This window comes from Pleurodeles waltl, chromosome 2_2, assembly GCF_031143425.1.
Source record: "Pleurodeles waltl isolate 20211129_DDA chromosome 2_2, aPleWal1.hap1.20221129, whole genome shotgun sequence".
NCBI lineage: Eukaryota > Metazoa > Chordata > Amphibia > Caudata > Salamandridae > Pleurodeles > Pleurodeles waltl.
Window position 1 is genome coordinate 155,020,897 of NC_090439.1, and position 23,690 is coordinate 155,044,586.

General features: G+C 40.5%; 1 protein-coding gene across 20 annotated transcripts in view; it reads left to right on the forward strand.

Moving 5' to 3' along the window:
* Window positions 1-23,690, forward strand: part of LOC138280823 (poly(rC)-binding protein 3-like) — a 2,739,176-nt gene that overhangs the window by 2,705,402 nt on the left and 10,084 nt on the right. For all 20 annotated transcript variants that reach the window (XM_069219527.1, XM_069219542.1, XM_069219532.1 and 17 more), the window contains 3 exons: window positions 173-248; window positions 5,260-5,312; window positions 15,176-15,345. In XM_069219527.1, the coding sequence (XP_069075628.1) occupies window positions 173-248; window positions 5,260-5,312; window positions 15,176-15,345 (299 nt within the window). The remainder of the gene's footprint in view (window positions 1-172; window positions 249-5,259; window positions 5,313-15,175; window positions 15,346-23,690) is intronic.

The window sequence follows — 23,690 nt, forward strand, 5'->3', positions numbered from 1 at the left end:
GTGTAGAAACAAAGACATTATGTTAACAATTAAAATATTCTTTTCATGTAATTTGAAACAAGTATTTAAAGCTCTCTTTAATTGGATAGTTAGTTTTAGGATATGTAATATGCTGTACTCTGAAATAATTCCATTTGATTGGTTAGTTCTAATTTCCCATCCTGCCCTGCAGTTGACCAAGCTTCACCAGTTGGCTATGCAGCATTCCCCCTTTACTCCCCTTGGGCAGACCACCCCTGGTTTCCCTGGTACGTACCCATGACCCCCTGGGGATGTCCTATTTCTTAACACCTTTGTTTCCCTTGGTCATTACCTCATTTGTTACTAAATGTGGTCAATGGCCAATTTACCTTTTCATTGTCACATGTTATGCATTGTTTTGTTCTGTGTCTGTGTCTACATTATTGATTGTTTTATTCACACATTTTTCTTTGTTTTGTACCATGTGCAGTATATTAACCTTAAAACGACAGTTTGCAGCATCTTATCGACATGCTGTGTTTCTGTTAGTTCTCATGAAAACATTATTACCCACCACCTCGCTTGTACCCAAGGATATCCTCATAGTCATAATGTGCCAATGAAGAGGCTTAAAAATTGGAAATTTTAACATCTAAGGTTGGCACTATAAAATATACCTCAAAAGGCGACCATAGTTATTGAAAGGTTTCAGTCCAAATCGGCATAAATACACAAAATGTCTTCTAGACATCTAAAAATTACATGTTATGCCACAGTGCAACTGCCAGTGTTTTCTTAACCACTTGTTACAATTTCCTGTCGCTCATGAGCTTACTGAATATCAAAGAATAGGGCCGGGGCAAGACTGGAGAGGCTTACAATCTGAACAAGTTTTAATTGTGACTCACTGTCGCTAGGGCTTGGAAGGACCATTTGGTTCTCACTCAGTATTTTGTGGGCTATCTAAGATGCAGGGCAGCATATCCACTGGTGTAATAAATGAGAAGTATGGAAATTAATTTTGAATACTTACTCCAAAAATATGCATTTTTTAGGATCATCTGATTAGTGGTGAGGACCAGTGAATTTTGCTGCCCTTGTAAAATTTGAACATGCCTATTTGGACTGCCGTTGGTTGGGGCCATCATATCTTTGGGCAATATCAGAGAATGGTTATTGAACGTTCTCCCTACCACAGTGAAATTATTACTAGGCCTACAGTAAAAGCATCTGCATTTGATCAGCATCGGGTACAAGCTTTGTGTGGCCAGTAATAACATTTTATCACATACGCCATACAATAACATACAGCATTCAAAACCCTCACATTTTTTGTCACTTAAAAAAAAATGCATCCACAACAACAACAAAAATAATCCTAAATGCGGTGACATTTAAAAACAAACTTATTTTGAGAAACAGGAGAGAGAGTGACATTATATCATGGGGTACGTGCTTGGGACAATGAACAAAGAGGAGACGTAAAACAGATATAATTGTGTTACAGATTCAGTAGGACCTTCTGCATGCACAAACTTAACTTGTGCATGTGCAGTCTTTTCTCCATTTCCACTCGACCATTATATTATTTGTGGAACCGAACGTCAGTATCCCAGCTCCCTTCCACAACTCATAGATGGGTGACAGTACTGAAACTTATCTATATGTTGCATACTATTCCCTAACTACATTTTACTCTTTGGATGCCTTGAAGCTAAAACAAACTTGTGCAATGCAGTTAAATTGCCATTTGCACATGTTGATAGCAAAATGGAAAAGCGTCACTTCAATGACAACAGAACACTCCATTGGTTCTTCCATGACCTTGAGCTACAGAAAACTCTGCAGATATAGTATTCTCCACTAATGTTTTATAAATGAGGGCATATTTAATGAATACAACGTAGGAGAAGATATACTTTTGCCATCTTTGAATTAGCGAGTGGACAAAGTTCACAAGGGGTTCATACCAAGTTATGTGATTTAAATTGGATCAGATACACCAATACCACGGTGCTATTCAACAAACATGGCCATTTTGCTGCAATATTTTCTTCTTGGGTGATCCTTGAATGGGGATAGGCACATCCTAACTTGTCCATATGCGACAGTAATTAACTTTCCCACAGAGTACATTTGAACTAGCCTTTCTCCTTTCAGGAATAACATTTAACGTTTAGAAATGTACAGCCAGAATTCCAGCCTTGTCCATGTTTACCTTCCAGGAATAGACCAAATTTGCTTTGCTCAAGGTATGAACAGCTCAGTTGTGCTTACCTGCCCAATGTAATTTTATAATCGGCAGAGCTATTCAATAGGAATGATTATTTCTTGATATCCAAATTATAGGTCACGCCACAAGCAAGGGTGCATTGAGTTCGCTTCCCTTGGGACAATTAAGCATTGACCCTGGCATGAATGCAAACAGAATGTAGCTTGAAATGTAGCTTAATAAATGCAGGTGTTTGCAGTGTTCCAGGTATTCTGAAAGGCTATTAATAAACATATGTTTCAGGGTAATTTCCTAATTGTCAGTAATTCTGTCCTGTTTGTATTTAAGTAGTTTATCCATTAGAAAATCAATGTAGGTTCAATCATCTCTAAGTATAAATAACATTAAAAGCGTAAATGGATTCAGAACAACAAGGACTATGAACTATTGGGCCAGATCTATAGGGACCCATACATAAACTTGGAAGTGTACTTTGAAGACCAACTGGTCTGTGAATGGATGTGCACTTTGCAATTCAACTTGTGTATCAATATCTCACATTGCAAATTGTCCTTTCTCGGGAGGGATGCATAAAGAGCTGCATAATAAAAACAACCATTTGCAATGCATTGGGTCTCGTGTTTGCTCGAGTTAAAGCTATTAGCGTTGTAAATTCCTAACTGGACTTTTCTTGTCACATAAACTGGAAATAAAAAAGTACAACAGTTGACATATGCAAGCCAATTCAAAGCGCCACTGTGAGCACGAAGGAGAGAGACAAAAAGAAAAAGAAGTTTGCTCGCAGTCAAAGTTATCGGCAAAAGTGCAATTATACATGTAACAGGATCGATGGCCAAGGCGGTAACAAAACCGTAAAGCAGTTACCAACGAAAACAAAGGATTTTTGAAAGGCAAGCCCATGAACGAGTGATGGGCGAGAGGTGGGCGTGGTTAAAAGCCTAGATACATACAAACATGTCAGAAAAGCAGCGCTTGCGTGCTGCTATGCTCAACCTAATCAGTTGGCAAGTTGTAATTTGATGCCTCCAGTCATTGGCTGTGTATGCAGGAATAGAGGCTGGCAAGAGACATCTGACCTACGCCCCTTCATATGCATTCCCAATCAGACGGCCTTGTCCGTTAAAGATACATGTGCTGCTTTTTAAAAAGAAGTGTTTGCCATTTCAGAAGACATTGGAAGGAGCATGCAGTGGTCTTGGGGACCCCTGGATGCTGCCACCAACACAGTACACAAAACGGCTACAGTTGCATGTTGGCAGCTTCGTCTTTGCAAATCAGTTTCCAGACCATGGTCAGCATCTGATCAACTGCAGTCCCAAATCATTGACTTACATTTCTGCAATTCCTAAGAAGCAGAGGACTCCCGTTTTATGTTCCCTCCTATGCCTATGGCGTTTTGGAAAGGGATGCAAAAGCTCGGTTTCAAGTCAGAAAGAATTTTTCGACTTGTAACAAAGCTTATCTACGTCATAAACATCTATTTTGCAGTTACAAATCCTGTGATTTTGCAAATCGCAGGGTTTGCAATTTCAAGTGGGCTATTTCCTTTAGGTCCCTAATACACACTCTAGTGCAAACAGTAAATATCTCAGATTTTTACTGCCTCAAAATGTGTTTTATCTAAATCTCCAGAGACATGGCAGCATGATTTATTTTGTTTGATTTTTAGCTATTTATCTACCTCTGAACGGGGGCTCAAAACATTTTAAGCCAAAATGAAACAAGTTGAACATTAATACAGAAACAGAACCACAACAGAGTTAGAAAATTAAAAATAAATGTGAGGAAGGAAGAGATCTAGTGAACGATACAAACTTGCATGGGTAGTGACAGATAATATCCGTGGCAAGAGAGGGTTCCAAATGGAAGGGCCAGCTCATGAAATAAGTCTTGCTCTAAAGCGATTGGAGAGGAAAAATCAGTGATAGTGGATCCTTAGCTAATAGATTGATCGTGTATGGTGCCGTCTAGACAAGAGCAATGACTTGGCATCCTCTCTGTAATTTTCAGCACTTTCCAATGAGTCCTTGACACATTCAAACCAAAATTTCAGTCCCAAAAGTAAATGAAGCTAATTTCTCAGCTCTTTTGGGCCGGCGACAACTGGGCCAACCAGGCTCATGCATAATTTCATTTCACTAGTTCTGTAAAATCATTCCGGACTTCGGTTTTGAAAACATAGTGGCAGTCACGGATTACACAGCCAGAGCACCAGTCCACACACTGCGATCAGAGTATGTGATAAAACATTGAGTCGATTGTCAAGTGACCTTTCCTTGCTTCATGTTTTTCTTGTTCTTTGCATTTTTTTATTGTGTTAATCTCTGATCCTGTAACCTTTCCTACTCAAGTGTTGGATGTCTGTAACTTTACTCTGTAAATGCACACTAATTGCCTGATTCTCCTGTGCCTATTTCCTCCTCTCCTGCCATATTCTTCAAAACGTATGCAACTTACAGTATTTTGTGCCCCTTACAAGTAAACCCTCCTTTCCCCAAGATTTCTTAAACACCACTAATCCCACGTATAATTTAAAAAGTTCCCCAATTTTTCCTGCCCTGCTCCTCCTGCCATTCCCACCTTTATTTCTCTTTATCACATTACTATTTGCCTTTTTTGGTTTCCTCAAATTTCCATTCTCTCTCCTTCCCCATATTATAAGACTCCCAGCGTACAGAAGGGTCATACCCCAGCGCCATTTTGGTCATATGAAGACTAGCACATCTGGAGATTGTCTGAAGCCAGAGCAGTCTGACTTATGTGCATTCTCTGCGGAGGACTGGAGGATCACTTGTCACATTTGGTATCGGTTCTGGTAGAGGGCTGAACGCGCAGCTCAGAACAAAGCAAAGTCAAGTCAGCCCTCTTTAGACTTCTATGTCCCTTTATCGCCCCTCCCACATTTGCTGTAAGTTCTGTACTTCTCTTTGCTGCTGTCTTTGTTCTTGACATAGTTTGGCCTTTTTTTTAAATGTTGTTTATTGTGTCTCCGCCTCCCTCTCCCCTTGTCCCTTTCCAAACCCTGTTCATAATTTGCCCTCCCTCCCTTTCTTTTCCGCCTGCAGGACTGGATTCCAGCACTCCAACAAGTTCCCATGAAATTACAATTCCAAATGACGTAAGTGGCACCTCCAAGTGATCAACAGCATTGCTGCATGTGCAGTGTTGCATTTGTAATCAACTGATAAAGAGTATCATACATAATAGCGCACTGATGTTTGTTAAGCACTGTTTGACCTCTGCTCCACCACACCAGTACTTAAGCATCCCACATAGAGGGGGACAAACAGAAAGACAGACAGGTAGCTAGATAGAGAGGTGGGTATGCAGATATACAGATTTGTATTTGTATTTTGTATTTGTAAAGCGCATTCCGGCCTTAGCATCGAAGCACTAAAAAGAAAGCAATGAGAGTCAAAAAACGGGCAAAGGTAGGAAGACAGAGCCTTATCTAGGAAATAGCCAGGTTTTTACCATCCACCTAAAAACCATGACGTTCTGCTCCCCCCTTATGTCAAGAGGAGCGAGTTCCAATGTTTAGCTGCTGCTAACATAGTGATAAGATAGTGATGGAGCCCTGGACCCTTTGCGCTCTCACCATTCCAAAAAGTTGGTTTTCCAATGAACCTTCCTTGTTGACCTCACAGTGAAGAGAGTTAGTATTAAACACAACAGTTTCAAATTAACAGTGTAACACATTAGGTTACTCAATCAGGACCATGAATCAGGAATAAAGTTAAGGATTTTATTACAAGTTGACAGCCAGGTTAATATAAACCAATTTAATAATCATTCTGTAAAGATACAAAATCACAACAGGATAACCAAATCTCCTTAAGAAGTTTAGGCGCATCAGCATAAGACATACAAGAAGTGCAGTTACAGCAAAACAGAAAATTAGTAATACAATTTGGTGTTCAGAGATCAATCTTCGATTCTCTCTTCTAAGCACAAGTAATGTCTGAAGTAATCTAGCTCGGGACCTACATTAATATGGGTTTCTAAATCTGGGGAGAAATCTAAAAAAGTTAGGGAAATTCTATGAAAAATTAAATTACTCCCATGCATATAGAGAAGGTGTCAGCATTTCAGAAGCTCAGTCAAGAGACTTCTTAAAATCAGGAAATAAGTGTTACTCAAACCAAACAAAAGCAAAGCATAAAGACAAGGGGAAAAGTCAGAGGTCTGTACTTCTCCATGTCTAAGGGATAATGGCTAAAATCAATCTGTGAGAACACTACTTTATACCACACAATTTTGTCAGGTAACACCCATCATCATCATCCCATCAGAAACTCCATGTCTTCTTCGGTCTTTTGTTGTAAGCTTCAGCATCTACGAATTATCCCAGACAAGTCCTGAGAGCATCGACCTTAGTCATCTGGACATCTCTGGCAACAGTTTCCCATTTGGTGACTGTCAGCTCACATTCTGTCTCTCCAAGGTCTTCCATCAGGGTCTTTTTCCAAGGCTCTCTACTGCTAACACAATAGTACATATATTTCCAAACTAACATTTCATATGAATGCACCTTGAAAGAAAAAGACATGCAAGCAGAAATAGAAAAACAGTATCTTATGTTTAGAGAAATTCATACATAGTTAAGTCAACTTTGAGTGTAATTCACTAACACATTTAATTTCATGTTAGATATGCACATTTTAATTCAAAATAAATGCTAATGTCAGTTACATGATCTCGAATAAACCTTCATGTTCCAGTTAGAATAAACTATATCTTTACATTTGAACTCTAAAACCTTACTGTAACAAGTCTACAGAGATTCTTCTTGTTTCTAAGGTAAATTCACTATATGAGTGTAAGGATGGTTTCTAATTTATTTCAAATGATTACCTTTGCTTTTAATAATGTTAAGACACACAGTATATATGATTTCCTAGTTCTACAGTGAATGCACTTCGTTTCTGAATTCAAGTGCAACACTTTACATTAATAACCTTAAAACCCACATTATATGAAATGTTACGTGTACATATAAGTTGAAATTGTGATGTCAGGTGTGGAGCCAAAATTACTCTGCACCAACAGATACACAGATAGATGCACAGGCTAAAAATAATAATAGACACAGACACAACAGCAGAAAGTATAAAAAAAATCAAGTATATGAAACAAGAGACACAGACAGCTAGTTAGATAGACAGACAGACAGACATAGATAGATAGATAGAAAGATAGATGATTCTGCATTTACATTCCTCACTGCCCCTGTAGACGTTGATGGTAGAGGCAAGGTCAGGAGACCAAGCAGTGTGCACTCTGATTAGCTGGGTAATAGAGTAGTGCTTCTAGGTACGTTTGGGGAATCATAACCACCCTAGAATGTGGAGAGGGTTAACATGCTGTAACAAATGGTGACAGGCTATTGTGAGGCAAGAAGAACAGGTGAAAAGCAGAGTATTCGGCCAGAAAGCTATATGAGGAAAGACAAACTCTGACCATCATGTCAGAAATCAGTGGTAGAGAGCGAATTTTAAAGGCAATGGGACATAAACACCCTCCCCGACTTACACCAAATAAATGAGCTGTGTGAGCAAGAGTGCCTTCTGCCAGCAGGGTTGGGAGTGGTTCTTAACAGAGTCACATTTTGAAAAAAAGGCCAAATAAAACATGCTACAGAACAAGTTTTAGCAATACTGCTAGTGAAGATTGTTGCCAGGAAACATGTGCCCTTGACAGGATATCCTGTAAGGCTTAAGGTGGAGATTCAGAGGAAACACTGCACGTATCTTTGCTTAGGTTGACTTTCCCAAGATCCTGCTGGAAAATCTGCCCTCAGGGACCACTGGATGCCTGGCCTGTGCAAGTACTGTTCTGCTTTGAGTGTGACCCTTCGGGTAATTGGGGTGAGTAAACCCTAATAGGATAGACTGGAGGTATCTCCTCTAACGAAGAAAAAGTAGTGTGGTGTTGATAGTGGTTCTATTAATTCGACTATTTATTTCCTCTTTTGTCTGTCTGCATTTCTGTTCTTCCTCTCATTCATCTCACTTTAGGGGCAGCTGAGATTATGTAATAGTGACCAGTTATGCACAGTATTTTGCATACAGTAACAAACATTATATAGCTAATCCATTCTGCTGCCCCCAAATGGACTTTGTTAGACATGTGGGAATATGACAGAGTGCCAAGTATAAGGCTGTGATTTGTCATAGTAGGTGTAGAACTACACTAGCTGTGTGACTTAATTAGGGGGTAGGCGGAAGTCAGGGCACCAGGTTTGAGGCTGTGCTTTTTGGGATGACAGGATGGTAGATGCCAATCATGAGGCTGAGTTTTTGAAGTGTGACAGGATGCCAGGTGTGAATGTTTTTGGGGACTAGCAGAAAGTGAAATGTTTATAAAGGATATACATTTTTACACTTTTTATTGTAGGTTTGCTGCATATAACTCACAGTGAAAGGGATGTTGCTATACAAGAAAGGAAAAGAAAATGTAAATTATGAAACCTTCCGGTTTGGCACTAAAATGTATGAACTACTGAATTTCATACATTAGGCAAACAGTTGAAAAGATCAAGGGAATTCCAAAAGAAAACATTAAAACATGGAATTTCTTAAAATAAACTAGAAGCAGTTGGCACTAAAACCTGTGAACACTGGTAACTACTGAGTTTTACATATTCGGAAAACAGTAAAAACCATAATAGGAAGTCACGAAAGAAAACATAGAACTTTGGAAATTCTTAAAATAAACCAGTAACAGTTAAAGATTGATAGGGAGGCTACGATGCAACATTAAGAGTAAGGTGGGATAAGCAGGACATTTAGCAAAGTAGTAGGCAGTATCAGGTACCCAAACAGATGCATCTATAGATGAAGAGATTATTCCTGATACATTTTTCGTCGGAACCTGCCAGTTAACTTTTTGGTGAGAATGCAGAAAGAATACCATGGCTGACATTTGAATACTTCTTCTTATACGGGATGCAGCACCCTCTTTGAAATGGTACTAGCCGTCCAGTGCTGAAGTCTTTTTGTTCTGCAGTAAAATGCAGTGCTAACACAACACCGCTATCTCATACAAAATACATTATCAATGGCCACTTGAATTATTGTGGTAACTGATGACTAAATTATGGGGCAAGAAAAGGAAATTAATGCAACACAATGTGGCACATTCTGTTGGCATGGTATTTCACGATTTTGGTACTTTTTACACATTTTAATACTGTGTGAGACAGGGTTTCACCTCATTAGTACCGGTTAAGCATCACAATACTGCAATCAGGAAATTAAAGAACAGGTAGCCTTTCCAGCGGGGTCTGTGACTGAGCAGCACCGTGTTTTAGTGACTTTTTCCTAGAAATATTTTTTGTAATTAAAGCCTTCGAATGATGCAACAGATGTTTGATTATTTGGCATGCCTGGTAAATAATTGTGCAGAAAATGCCAGAGCCACAGAACCACATAATTCCAGTGGCTGTAACATTTTCTTTATCTTGCTTCTGAATGAACATACGCTGTAGAGTCTACTCTGTCCCATTCCCTTTGGTTAAGAGGTGTGTATTGAATAGAGTTAACCGGGGGCCTCCTCCTCTTCATCGGCCCACGCTGCAGCTGCCTTTATGAGCCTGGGTCTGTTTGTCAAAAAATGCTGTCAACACCTAGTGATATTTAGGGATCGATCTGCCCAGGAGAGAGAACTACAATACAGTTCATCTGTTCACTTTGGATGTTGTCACATGAATGACGAGAGATGCCTAGTATTGATTTAAGAAACAGATTTCAGTAGCTGCTCTGCAGTTGCTTATGTGATCATAACCTTACGGCCCAGGCTGTAGGAAAATTTAGTTTCTGCTCACTTAGAACCCTTCTCTTATTCTGAGCTCTATTTTTACTCTAATTGGACAAGGATGTGCAGCCTCCTTATGAATTGATGGGCCTTCAGACTGTGGCTGTGATTTTATAAGCAGCCAAATACATTCTTGATATGGTGTGATCAACAAATAATGGTTTAAACCCTTGCTAGCTTACAGCTGGATTGCTGGAATCACTTGTACTCCTGTCAACCAGCCTCACAACTTTCTTGAATGCATGTAATCGAGAAAGGTGCAGCCAGGCACATGTTTACGGGTGGATGGGCACATTATATTTCACTATTGGTCCAGTCTTGAGAGATTTTTATTATGTTGAAATGCTCCATTGAGTGGAACCTAAAGTCTGCCGTACAAAAATGGGTGCCTGTAAAATCTTTCCTTAAATAAATGTGGCATACCCTTACTAGGGACTTTCTTGCTATGGGCTAATGCTACTTACATATTCCAAGATATGTGCTAGGTTCTGGAAAGTTAGGTCCACCCACCCCACTCCAACTGGGCTTTGTTGGCACTGGAGGATGGAGTGTTGGGTATGCTCCAGCAGCCACAAAACAAACCATGCAGGAGTTCAAAGGTGAATAAGCAACAAAAATGCATTTCAACATTGTGGGTTTTTTTTGTCACAGAGGTCAGATGCCAGTCTGCATCTCCTGAAAAAATGCTGCTTTTTTATTATTAAGATTGGTATTTACTTATTTTTCTCTGACTGTAAATTAAGAGGGTCTGTGATGTGAACCATGGGACAATCTTGTTGAGTGTGGAAGTAAAGTCTTTACAATGTAATTTTTTAACACATAAAAGTTGAACTGTTAAAAAAATCAAAATATTCTCAGAGTTTAGGAAATCACAAATGGCGCACTTTCTTTTGTAATTCGGATGTGTGAAGGAAGCAAACATTCTAATAAAATAAAAACAAATCAGGACACTTTACATGGTGATGCACAAATGATAAATATTCACTCAACCTCTATTTCCACACATCATTTCTGCGCTCTTTAGACTTATCAGTAAAACTACATGTCTATGCAAATTTAGTGGCCATTTCAATGGAAAATTAGCTGTCTGTGAGTGACAGTGCTCTACCACACTATTCTTTAGTGATATATTTGTGACAGCGTGCTTCATAATCCACCACCAGCTACATACCATACAATCTCTTGTTGAATGGCTGTGGCTCATTGGCTACATTTGTTCGTTTGTGTGATGCTTAAGTTTTTCATAGTCCCTGTGACTTAAACAATGTAACACTAATGGCAGCACCCATGCTCTGATACTTCTTCCAGCACCATTGCTAGGATCTCTTCCTAATTGAGGTCTGCCTAAATAAAAAGGTAAAAATGTCTTACTTTTAAGAAAGATCGAATAACTCATAATTTAACTGTGACATCATGGACTTTAGACTTTCTCCAATGCAATCTGGTGGAACAAACATTGAAAGAATTTTCTTTCCACTATTAGATAATACAAAAGCTATTTATGTAAATAAAAATAGCCAGTGAATACAATATAGCTAAAATAAGTGCCTCAAAATGACAATAGGTGCGGGCTTATGTCAGGGACTGCACTCAGTGACAAAGGGGTATATTTACAAGAATCTGACGCATCAGCATCAATACATCAGATTTCTTGCACCTGCAGCAAATGCCTGAATGACACCATGGGTGCACTGTACTTACAATACAGAGCTCCATGGCGCAGGTTTTCACGGATGGTGCTAAATGACAAATTGCTGGAGTTGCGTAATAAAGAGGATGCAACTCCCCCGATGTGTCATAACACAGAGGCGAGTCCCATGTTAAAAGCCCTGCATCATTCCTTATGCCTGGCTTGAGAATGCCTAAAGATTTTGATGCAGGCAAGTTGTAGAGTGACGCAGGGCAAAGTTGTAAATTTCACTGCGGCAGTTGTGTGTGACTTTTAACGTGGGAACACCTACCCTGCATACATTATTCTTGGCGCAAGAATTATGTGACACAGGACTCTACAAACTGGTGCAAATGTCCCAATGTATCAGTTCGTAAATATGGGGCAAGGTGGAGCACTGATTGCTCTGTGGCTGCGTAAACAAAAGTGATGCAGCGCAAGCTCCTTGTAAATATGTCCTAGAATGTTATATGTCATAACTACGTTCCCTTCCTACTCATGTTCCCTTCTGTTCTTGAAGCTCAACTCTCCGTGTGGCTTAATTCATATCACCTCATCCCTGCCCTCCCCCTTGTATTCTTTTCCAATCTCTCTTTGCCTTCTCCAGAAAAAATGTTCTATTATCCTTCTTGTATGTCTGGGCTTGTAAGAGTTTGCTAGCATATAGTGTTATACAAATAAGACAATAACGGTGGTGGTCTGTATCTGATTTTTCTCCACTCATCTGCGTCCATTTGTGAGACTTGGGGGCATATTTATACTCTGTTTGCGCCGGAATTGCGTCATTTTTTTTTACGCAATTCCGACGCAAAACTAACTCCATATTTATACTTTGGCGTTAGACGCGTCTAGCGCCAAAGTCCATGGAGTTTGCGTCATTTTTTAGCGTAGACACCTACTTTGCGTTAATGATATGCAAGGTAAGCGTTCCCGACTAAAAAAGTGACTCCGAGGCATGTGCGCCGTATTTACAATCCCGGGCAAAATTTTTAAAAAATTACGTCCAGCCGCTTTTGCGCCGTTTTTTAGCGCCTGGACAAGGCAGGCATTAAGGGACCTGTGGGCTCAGAAGGAGCCCAGAGGTGCCCTCCCATGCCCCCAGGGACACCCCCTGCCACCCTTGCCCACCCCAGGAGGACACCCAAGGATGGAGGGACCCATCCCAGGGACATTAAGGTAAGTTCAGGTAAGTATTTTTTTTAAAAAAAATTTGTGGCATAGGGGGGCCTGATTTGTGCCCCCCTACATGCCACTATGCCCAATGACCATGCCCAGGGGACAGAAGTCCCCTGGGCATGGCCATTGGGCAAGGGGGCATGACTCCTGTCTTTGCTAAGACAGGAGTCATTTCAATGGGGGTTGGGAGTCGAAAAAAATGGCGCTAATCGGGTTGAGGCGAAAAATTTGCCTCAGCCTGATTTGCCCCATTTTTTGGCGCCCAAGCTCCATATTCCCCTACGCCAGCGCTGCCTAGTGTACGTCATTTTTTTTCACGCACACCAGGCAACGCCGGCTAACGTCATTGAATAAATACGCCGCCCGCATGGTGCTTCAGAATGGCGTTAGCCGCGCTAATTTTTTTGACGCAAAACTGCGTTAGCGCAGTTTTGCGTCAAAAAGTATAAATATGGCCCTTGGTGTGTTCTGTGCACATTACAGCAAGTTCTTACCAGGCGGTAAGCAAATAATACTTGAGCCGCAGATTAGCTCTTTTTGGCTCATTGGTCACCATTGATTTCCGATGTCGAGGCCTACAAAATGGACGTAAAAAACATTTCTCCAAGGTCTTTGCGCATGCTGACCTGCTTAATTCTGCAGGTTCTATTTGACATTTTCACGGAGCACTTAAGGGAATACACATGGATCCACTAAAGAGAAAATACATTTTTCCAGAGCCAGCTTTTAACGTTCCAACAGTTTTCCTGTTCGGCAATCCTGAATATTGCTCTGAATGGGCAATAGGGAGAGCTATTCGTCATGTTGACAAGCTGTTAATGAAGGTAAACTGTTTATTCCTAAAGAGTATATCACTTTTAATCGCCCTGGAACGTTTTCTTAGGAACCACACTACATGTTTGTTAGGATACATTTGCTGGTTTACGTGTTATGTTTTTTTAGTTCTTCCACATCCAGCCCTTTTCCCTTGCCATTTTGCTTCTAGTTTTGCAAGGTTTGCACGGATGTCTGTTTTGTTTATTTAGATTATACGCGGTTTCCGTAACCCCACCCTTCCACATACTGTATTATATATAAAGGGAACAAATACATAATAATAAAATGAAAAAACAACCTATAAAAAAGTGTAAAATCCTGCCAGCAGTGCAGGGGGGCATTGACTTTCACATACATCGGCATTGCCCAAAGGCCCTCGGATTTTCCACATTCGTGAGTAGCTCAAAAACTACCGACGATCGCTATCTACCTTCAATCCCCAGTTGGTTTAAAAAGGCTTCAGTAAGAATATTTCCTTTTCCTTACATATGCTGTTACATTTTGCAGCTTGACTCACCTCTGAAATTATATGCAGTGCATAGTCAGCCATCTTGTGGAAAAGCGATACATGTTTTCAACATTTTTTCCTTCTTAAAGAGTGGGGCATAATGTGTGCTGGTATATTGTACATAACAGATATATGCAACCGTGAGTTCCATGTTCCAGGAACATGAATTCTCTCAGGAAATCAAAAACATTTGGTTGTTGTTTGTTTGCTGTTGTTGATAGGTGGTGAGTGCATCTGGCACGAACTTTTATCCCGTCTGAATTCATAAGGGTTTCGAGCACTACATAAATGTAAAAATAAGAAAGATGAATACTGAGCATGTTTTTTCCTATTCTGTGTAAAAAGGCGAAGAGAAAGGAAACACTAATTAGTATGCCCAGTTTCTTCATATATATATATATATATATATATATATATATATATATATATATATATATATATATATATATGTCTTCACACAAAACCTGTTCTTAAGCCTCCTGAAAACGAGCAGTCATCTGTTTCAGTCCACATATAAAATTAATAACTAGTTTAGTTTGTGGGTATCTACAAAGGTGTCTGTAACTTAAAAACAGTTAAAGTATGAAAAGTTTAATAACAGGAACTAAAAAGAACCATGGTTATCAAATGGTAAAAATAGTTCAAACACATCTAACAGGGATCTGAAGCTGGTTTATTTCAAATATCTGGACTTTGCAGTTTATGCACTTGCTTGGTCAAGCGCCTACTTGCAATTGCATATAGGAGAGAACTCCCGAGAGAATGTAGCAGCTGCAAGCATCTCATTGTAATGTATTGTACTATTTAGGTGGCGCTCACTACTCCTGTGTGGACGCTGAAGATCTGTAGGGTGATACAATTCAAGACAAGCATGTTCTATGTTATTGACAAAAAACACGTTTCCTCCGCTCTTCTTTGTGTTTTTTAATGTTGAACTTTTCTTCTATTTTCTCACAGTATGTCCAAGACTAATTTCAAAATGCATGTCCCACTTCAGTTAATAGGTTGCATTATCGGGAGACAAGGCAGTAAGATTAATGAAATCAGACAGATGTCGGGAGCGCAGATCAAGATTGCAAATGCCTCAGAAGGTTCTGGAGAGCGGCAGGTTACGATCACAGGATCCCCCGCAAACATCAGTTTAGCACAGTACCTCATTAATGCAAGGTAAGTTGATCTGTGCACCCCTGCTGGATTGGGAATCAGTAGCATTAGTCATTGGGCTTCACTATTAAGGGCCTGATTCTTTGATGTGGTACACTCTGGTCCCTGTACACAGCGCCGTTTGAGCAAGGATCGGAATTCCAAGATCTGTGGTAAACACAACATTCCCACAAGTCTTCCCTACAGTTTTTTTGGCACATCAAACCTGCTGAAATGTATTGCGTGAAACATACCGAAAATTCCCCACTTGTGAAAACACCAAGTAATTCGTCATTTCCCAGAGGCAACTTCAACTATGAGTATTTACTGCACCAGGAAAATTCCTTACCCTGTTGGATTGGTATTTACTATGTAGATGAAACCCTCACTCATAACCATTACCATAGTGTTCAGTGCCCAAGGATGTCTAGACAGTGACTATACATAGAAAAAGAAGTTCTGCCCATAATTCTAGAAAGTGTCAAACGGATTTTAGCCAGTCAGGTTCTGCAAAGCTATATGATAAAGAACATATGAAAATAAACAACGTAAATCGGGAAAATGTACACAACCCCTTTTATAATGCACATACCAAAGAGATGACATGCACAGTACATTTTTCATTACAATCTTCAAATGTGATGTTAACAGACAAATCCACAGCTCAATTTGTCACTTCTGCCCAGCTTTGGGTGAGGAGATGGTTGAAGATGGGTTTGCATTAGGTCGGCCATTAAAGTAAGAATCATTAAAGAAATACAGTGGAAGTCAGACTAGCCACAATAGAGAGACCGAGCCAGTATGCACTGACATTTGGAATTCTGATCACACAAAATAGAGATCTATATTCTTCTCGTGCTCATATATTCTAAGAGTTTAAGACTACAGTCATACTCTACACATACTCTCATACACAAAGTCTCAAAAAGCTCTGGGTGAGTTCGTCAAGCACCAGATGGTGCTGACAAAGGAGGACTCCCGAAAATGAAGTATAACATATGAGGGTTTACATCTTTGTTTTTTTTTAAACAAAATGTTTCCAACATTGTGTTGCCATATCACACGTAAACACCCAGGCACGGGGAATTTCAACGTTACTCCTTTCGAGCTGTTCTTGAATATTGTGTATTGCTCTGTTCGAGCCTCTTAATGATTGAATACAATTAAGGTAACTGAAGACAGCTGTCGGAGACCTTCATGAACAGGCAATTATGCAACAACCTCACAAAACCTTACACTTCATTCTGCATTGGTCGAGTCGGTGAATGGCAGAGGACAATGAAAGTATCAGGTTTCCTTAAGTGCGAACACAATCAGTGCTCACTAGTTACGCAGTGAGGCCTTTAGTTCCATATTAGGAAATATCACTACTTACTGACAACCATGCTTAAGTAAAGCAACAAATGAGCGGCATGGGAGCTAACTTTGATAGCTTTAGGTAAACTAGGCAGCAGCAAAGCTAGACTGGCCATGAAGGAAAAAGGGAAAAACCCTAGTAGGTTGGAAGCTCCTTTGGAGCTGAATGAGTTAAGGGATTTTCATCCTCTTCAGCACTGAAACACAAAGAATGTGTTGCTGCACAGAAATAATGCCCCTGAAAAGCTCCATCAAAATGGCCAACCTCACTTTAAAACATTTCCCAGGGCTTTTATTTTTGCTCCCAGCCCTTCGCTTGCACTGATCCTTGGAAGAAATGGATTTTCCACCCAGGTTCATGAGCAGCCGAAATGTAGTTCCTTCTTGATACAACAGTTTTGAACCTTTCTTTGAGTGGATAAATGTCAGTGCCTTATCTTGCATTTGGAATTCTACTCACTTAATGCATGCTACGCATTTGCACAACCTAGGTTACTTCCAGAACAGTATGCATTACAAATAAAACAATTCAACTCACAACTTACAAAATCACATTAGAGTAACACATTTCACATGTTTAATTGAGTTATTTGAAAGTATTGTTCTGCTACTCAAATTTCCAAAGAATATTTAACGTTTTTTCCAGCTACAGTTTTAGTAAAATCTTGCCTTTTAGCACGTTTTTTCTGCCAAATATGACCTTAGGTCACAACTAATTAGGGGCATATTTATAATTCACTAGCGCCACAGTGGTGCTAACCACTGCTCCATATTTACAAAGGGGTGTAACGCCACTTTTGTGGCATTATTCTTCCTTGTAAATACAGCCCCCTCCGATGCAGTATTCTGTGTCAGAGGGGTATGCAATGGGGGTTGCTGTGTGCGTGCCACAGCAACACCCATTGCATTTTGACGCTGCCTCGGATTTACGAGTTTTCGTAAACTTGAAGCAATGCAAAAATCTAACGCCACCCCCAGGGGTGCCATTAGCAAGGCGCAATGAGGAGGAATACTTTTATACCTCCTCATTTTTTTTTTTTTCTATGCGTGCTGTAGAAAGTACAAAATGCCAGAAATGATTGTTTCTGTGCAGGAAGGTGTCCCTTCCTGCACATAAACAATCATTTTCAAATGATGCTTTGGCACTTCTGTGTGAGCTGCATTTTGTAGCACATACAGAAGTGCCAAAGCGTCATTAGTGATTCTTTATGTGCATGAAGGACTCATTCTTGCACATTAAAAAGCACACAGCCCAACGCAGACATCATTGTGCGATGGGGCCAGGATGCCTGCGGTGGCGCTGGCAGCTAAATTTAGCACCAGCGCAGGGGATAACACAGCGGTGCACCGTATTCACTTAAATACAGCACAACCCTTCATTGTGAAAATGACAGAGCACGGCGCTGCCAATTTTGGCACAGCGTCGCGCTCTGTCATTTTCCCACAAATATGGGCCTAAGTCTATAAAAATCAGAACACAACAAAAGCACATGCATTAAGCTTATGCTAATCTAGTAACCTTTGAAGACAATCAGCTGCACATAACAATTAATATAAAACAGGATACGTCCAGAAGCATTTGCTTCTTATGAACATTGGTTCAAGCAGATTCCTTACATGAACCTTCTTCCTATTAACAGACTGGATTCAGAATTTATTTTTACCATGTTTGGTCACTCATGCCAGGTAGGCCCAGCATCAGCTGCGAATTGCCGCAACTTCACAGGGTATGGTGCAACAGCGTTATATATGAAGTCAGTCACAGGTGTGACGTCAGTCCCTTTTCTGCAATTCCACAGACCCAGAATCAAGAGCTGCTGAGAAGGTTGTCAGATCATTTTGTTGTTTAATGTCTTTTTTCTTTTTAAAAGGCTTTTGCCTCCACCATCCTCGGACTTTAAGCCTTGTAAATCATATCCCAGTCCTTTGTCTGTTACTCACAATGACCGCCTTTGGTGTTTGGGATAGAAACACCTTAGGCAGGGACATGATTGCAGTTATGCAGCTTGTAGGTTGATATTAAAAGGAAAATAAAATATTTATGTCTTGTTTCATAGGCAAGTCAATAAATGCTTTACACATTTTTGATTTCTGAGTCCTTCTACACGGAAAAAGCTTATGAGGCCCAAATAGAGCACACATCCTCCTCACATCATGGCAAAAAAGAGAGAGAGTTTGAAAGAGTGGTCAACATCATCTTCTGATAACCCGCTCTTGATCCAATCCCACAGGCAAGGTTTCACCTAATGGTTGCTTCTAATGATCAGACAGTGACTTTACAAAAACCCAATCTTAACATTTGGCATCTGTGGCCTCTTGTGTACTTATTTCAGCCATCACAGCATTTAGGCCTTCATTTACAAGGGCATTGCGCTACTGGAATATCACTTTTACTGATGTTCCGGTGGCGCAATGCCCTTCCCCATATTTACAAAGTAGCTTTAAGCCACGTTTTGTGGCTTACCGCTGCTTTATAAATATGGCCCCTTTACACGCATGACTTTGCATGAAAGGGGAGTACAGTGGGTGTTGCTGTGGGCGTTCCACTGCAACACTCATTGCATTTTGACCCTGCCCCAGATTTATGAGAATTCGTAAACCTGAGGCAGTGCCAAAAACTAGCACCACCGTAGGGGTGGCATTAGCATGGTGTAAAGAGGAGAAATACTTTTATTTCTCCAGTTCTTTGCTTTCCCTTTGTGTGCTGCATTCTGCAGCACACATAGGAAGAGCAAAATACCATTAATGATTGTTTATGTGCAGGAAAGTGTCCGTTCCTGCACATAAACAATCATTAAATAATGACGATTTGTTACTTTAGTATACTGCATTCTGTAGCACACATTGAATGAACAAATTGCCATTATTGACTGCTTATGTGCAGGAAGGAGCACCTTCCTGCACATAAATATTAATTCCCTGCACTATGGTGCAAGGGTGCCTGTGTTGGAGTTAGGCTGCTAAATTTAGTGCCAACGCTTGGGAAAATACAGGGGTGCACCGAATAGCCGTAAATACAGTGCATCCCTGAGTTTCTGAAGAGACACAGCATATCATTGCCGAATTTGGCACCATGCTGCACCAATTTGTAGTAACTGAGGCCCTTAGTGTGCCTTTGGCACATAATGAGTTTCCTTTGGCATAGGCAGAGCCTGAACTCATTGCCTTTGGGCCTCTTAATCCTTATTTTATCTTTCAGTGAGGCCTTTTGCGAGGCATGGGACAAGCCTTAATGGGCCAGCTGTTGGAATGTCTACCACATGCCAATATAAGTAGGCACCGTCTTCCAATGCTACTTGTTTATTGGTTAGGCATTATTGGTTTTGGAAGTTGTTGTCTATAGTAGTCCTGAGACTTTCAAAATAAATGAGGGCAAGCTAACAAATGGACTGGGGGAGTTGAACCAAAGCCTCACCAAAATGATCTGCTTGACTCTACAAGCCTGTGAACGAGCCGAGACCTGAAAATAATTGGCATGTAATTCATGACACAAACGTTATTTTCAAATGTCAAAAACCTGTTTTTTTTAGAATGCAGAAGTTTTACAACTCAACACATCAGATTAAATCACTGCATTGAGCAGTAATTATTAAGTGGGAATGGGCTCCCATGGAATGCCAAAGAGGCATTGCTGGATGTGCATGCCAGTTTCTTAACATGATGTCTAGCCACAACAATTGATGAGCAGAGAGTATTCTGGGACAAGGCTGACTTTATTGGGGAAGCTTATGTTTCAGCTTTGGGTCTGGCTTCCAATTAGTGGTTCCATAGATGATACCAGAAAATTCATAGCAGGTAATGCCTCAACAATTCTTTCGTCCCTTGAGGGAAGAAGCTCTCTTCCAAGCTTCCATGTCTCTCTCACGTTGAGGTGTCAGCAGAACATTCTACCTGGGGGATCTCATCTATATCTGTTCTATACAATGCAGGCAGGACTGTTTGCTACCTGGTGGGAAAGCCCACAATAACAAATGAACCTTTGTAGCACTTTGGCCATCCTGAGAGACATTCTGTCACATCAATCTGCAGGAAGTGAGAGTAATGAGGTTGACTTAAAAGGTGTTTCTGCCTACACTGCAAAGAAGAGACGTTCTCCTTCTAATGGACAACATTGCAACTCTGTTTATTTGAACAAACAGGCCGATGCAGAGTCAAAAGCAATAGTAACTCAGCTACTGAAGAAGGAGAACAAGAGGGTGAACTTCCTAGTGTGTCAATGATGAGTGGGAGTTTCTTCAGTAAGTATTACATCTGATCTCCCTGTCGATGGGTTATCCAGAAATAGATATGTTTGCCACAGAACAGGAAGCATCCCCTCTTTTTGCTTAGGAGAGTATCCTTTGAGATAGATGGTGGGGAGGCATTTTTCCTAACTGGGAGGTTCTGCATGCAATATACATTTTCTCCTGCTAATCTTTTTCAAGGGGTCATCCTAAAGACCCTTTTGTATTGAGTAACAGAGATATAAATCACTACAAATTAGGCATATAGAAAAGGTACCCTAACGTGCTGTAGTTGAGTTGTGCACCACCTTGGGAAAACCGCAGATTGTTGTTGCAGAATAAAGGCAGACCTCTGCAGTCTAAACTGACGAGTCCTATTCCTTCTTGCATGGAACCTGAGAACCTAGCTCTTGACTTCTATGGTTCGCTTCCTGGAATTTCTGTAAGTCTTTCTAGGAGCCAGAATGGCTTCCACCATGGTGGTCTACTCTGGCAGGTGTTATAGTATCTGCATAGTGGCACAATAATTCACTAGATTTTCCTCATCTCCAGTTTGATGTTTCTGTGGCCAAAAAGCCTTCAATATTGGTACAATTAAGGGATAGATTAGCACTTGCTTGAGCAAGGCTGTCCGTGTAAGCTGCCAATTTCTGTTCAGTTTTTGAAAGGGCTTCAGAATATGTTTCCTCCAGTCCCTTTTGCGTTCCACCATGGGAGCTGAACTTAGGCGTTACCGGTTTCATGTGGCCTCCATTGGATCTCTTACATTCATGTTCTCTGTAATTTCTCACTTGAATATTTGCTGGTTCTGTTGGCCATGACTTTGCCTAGACCGGTGTGTGTGTCATGCTGTATCTCCTTTAATACTGTTTAATTTACTTTCTGAAGATCCAAGTTGTGGTGGGGGGGGGCATTATGTTTGCCAGCATTTGATATTGAGTTCCACATTTCTTAGGTTATTTCAATTACATGGCTCATCCCTGGTCCTCATTCATTGAAGCAGGAGGAAAAATACACACATTTGGCACTCATGGGGCCCTCGATAATTACATTCACAGAACCAAGGGCCACATGTACGTAGCATTTTGCACGTTGCAAACAGCGAATCGGGCCTTTGTGATGTGCAAAATGCACTTTGGTATGTTCAGAACCATTTTTGCGATTTGATAAACTGTTTACCGAATCGCAAAAAGGGGTTGCAAGTCGCAATTAGGAAGTGGTGTTCCCTTCCTAATTGCGAGTCGCAGTCCCATGTATGATTGTTTTGTGACCACGAATGCAGTCGCAAAACAATCACAGTTAGCACCAGTGTCAAACTGGTGCTAACCCATTCGCAAACGGGATAGGTCCCCATGGGACCCCTTCCCCTTTGTGAATGGCAGTAAAAACATTTGTTCAGAGCCTACCTGCTCTGAAAAAATGTAATGAAAACTTTTAATTTTTTTGTTTTTAAAATGCATCTCGTTTTCCTTAAAGGAAAACGGACTGCATGTAAAAAAAAAAAACTGCTTTATTTAAAAGCAGTCACAGACATGGTAGTCTGCTGTCTCCAGCAGGCCACCATCCCTGCGATGGCGGCCATTCACAAGGGGGTCGCAAATTGCAACCTACCTCATGAATATTCATGAGGTAGGGCATTTGCGACCCCCTTGCGAATCGCAAACAGTGTCATTGACACTGTTCAACATAAGGTTTTGCGAATCGCAGATTGCGAGTCGCTTTGACTCGCAATTTGTGAGTCGCAAATCAAATCTTTCGTACATGTAGCCCTAAATCTTATAGTGTTGATTATAAACTCTTTATGGGTTTTGAAGATGCCTCTCTTACCAAAACAGTCAGGAATCAGATTATTCCTAGACAGCTTCCTCTGGTGATTGAGCACTGTAATGATTTGTTGAGAACATTTGCTGTCAAATAATTTGGTGCTCATTCTACCAAAGTAGTAGCTGTTACTTGGGCTTTCTTGAGGGGTCCGCAGCCTGCTTGCAGAGAAGCTACCTGGCCTTCAATGTTCTCTTTCTCTATACACTGTTTATTTTAGGTGGAGAATCAAAATCACTCACAATTGCAAGAGCAGCATTTTGGTTATTCTTCTTATGACCATAATTGAATTCCTCAACCCACCCCCTTTTGTTGCTTTCCCAGTGGTTAAAGTGAGGAATCTGCAGGGGCTGATATCCATTATCATTCTTTTTGATGGACATGACAGCTTACCCAGATTTCTCAGTGCCCTCTATTTTTGCCTCTTCATCAGATACGATTGATGATTATTTTGTCTTTCTTCCTTTAATGGCTAAGCCCTTTACTTCTTTAGCATTCATGGGGACATGAAAAAAGGATGGAACTGGCATAACCATTGCAAGCACATAGAGCCATATAGACATCCCTTTTCTCACATCTGGTGATGTTGTGGGTGGCACTGCTGATGCTGGACATAGTGATGTTGCTGTCTAAGCACAGGCAGAACTTTACAGGTCCAGTCTGGCACATGTGAAAGAGGGCTCCAGTAAGGAATCTGTGAGAACTATCATATCCACATGAAAGAACATTACCAAAGGTAAGTAACTTGTTTTTTTATATCGCATAGTAGTCCAGTGTCTTTTAATTTAGCCCCCAAAGCTAAGTGCACAAGGTGGCATTTTCATCAAACATATAGAAACTAGTTTCACCCCTAATGCAGTTGTACATTGGCTACTAAATAAATGCAAAGATGTTTTCAATACCAGAACTTTTTGTGAAAGAAGCATTGTAGATTACTAATTATATCCCCTATGCATCACCTATTTTGCC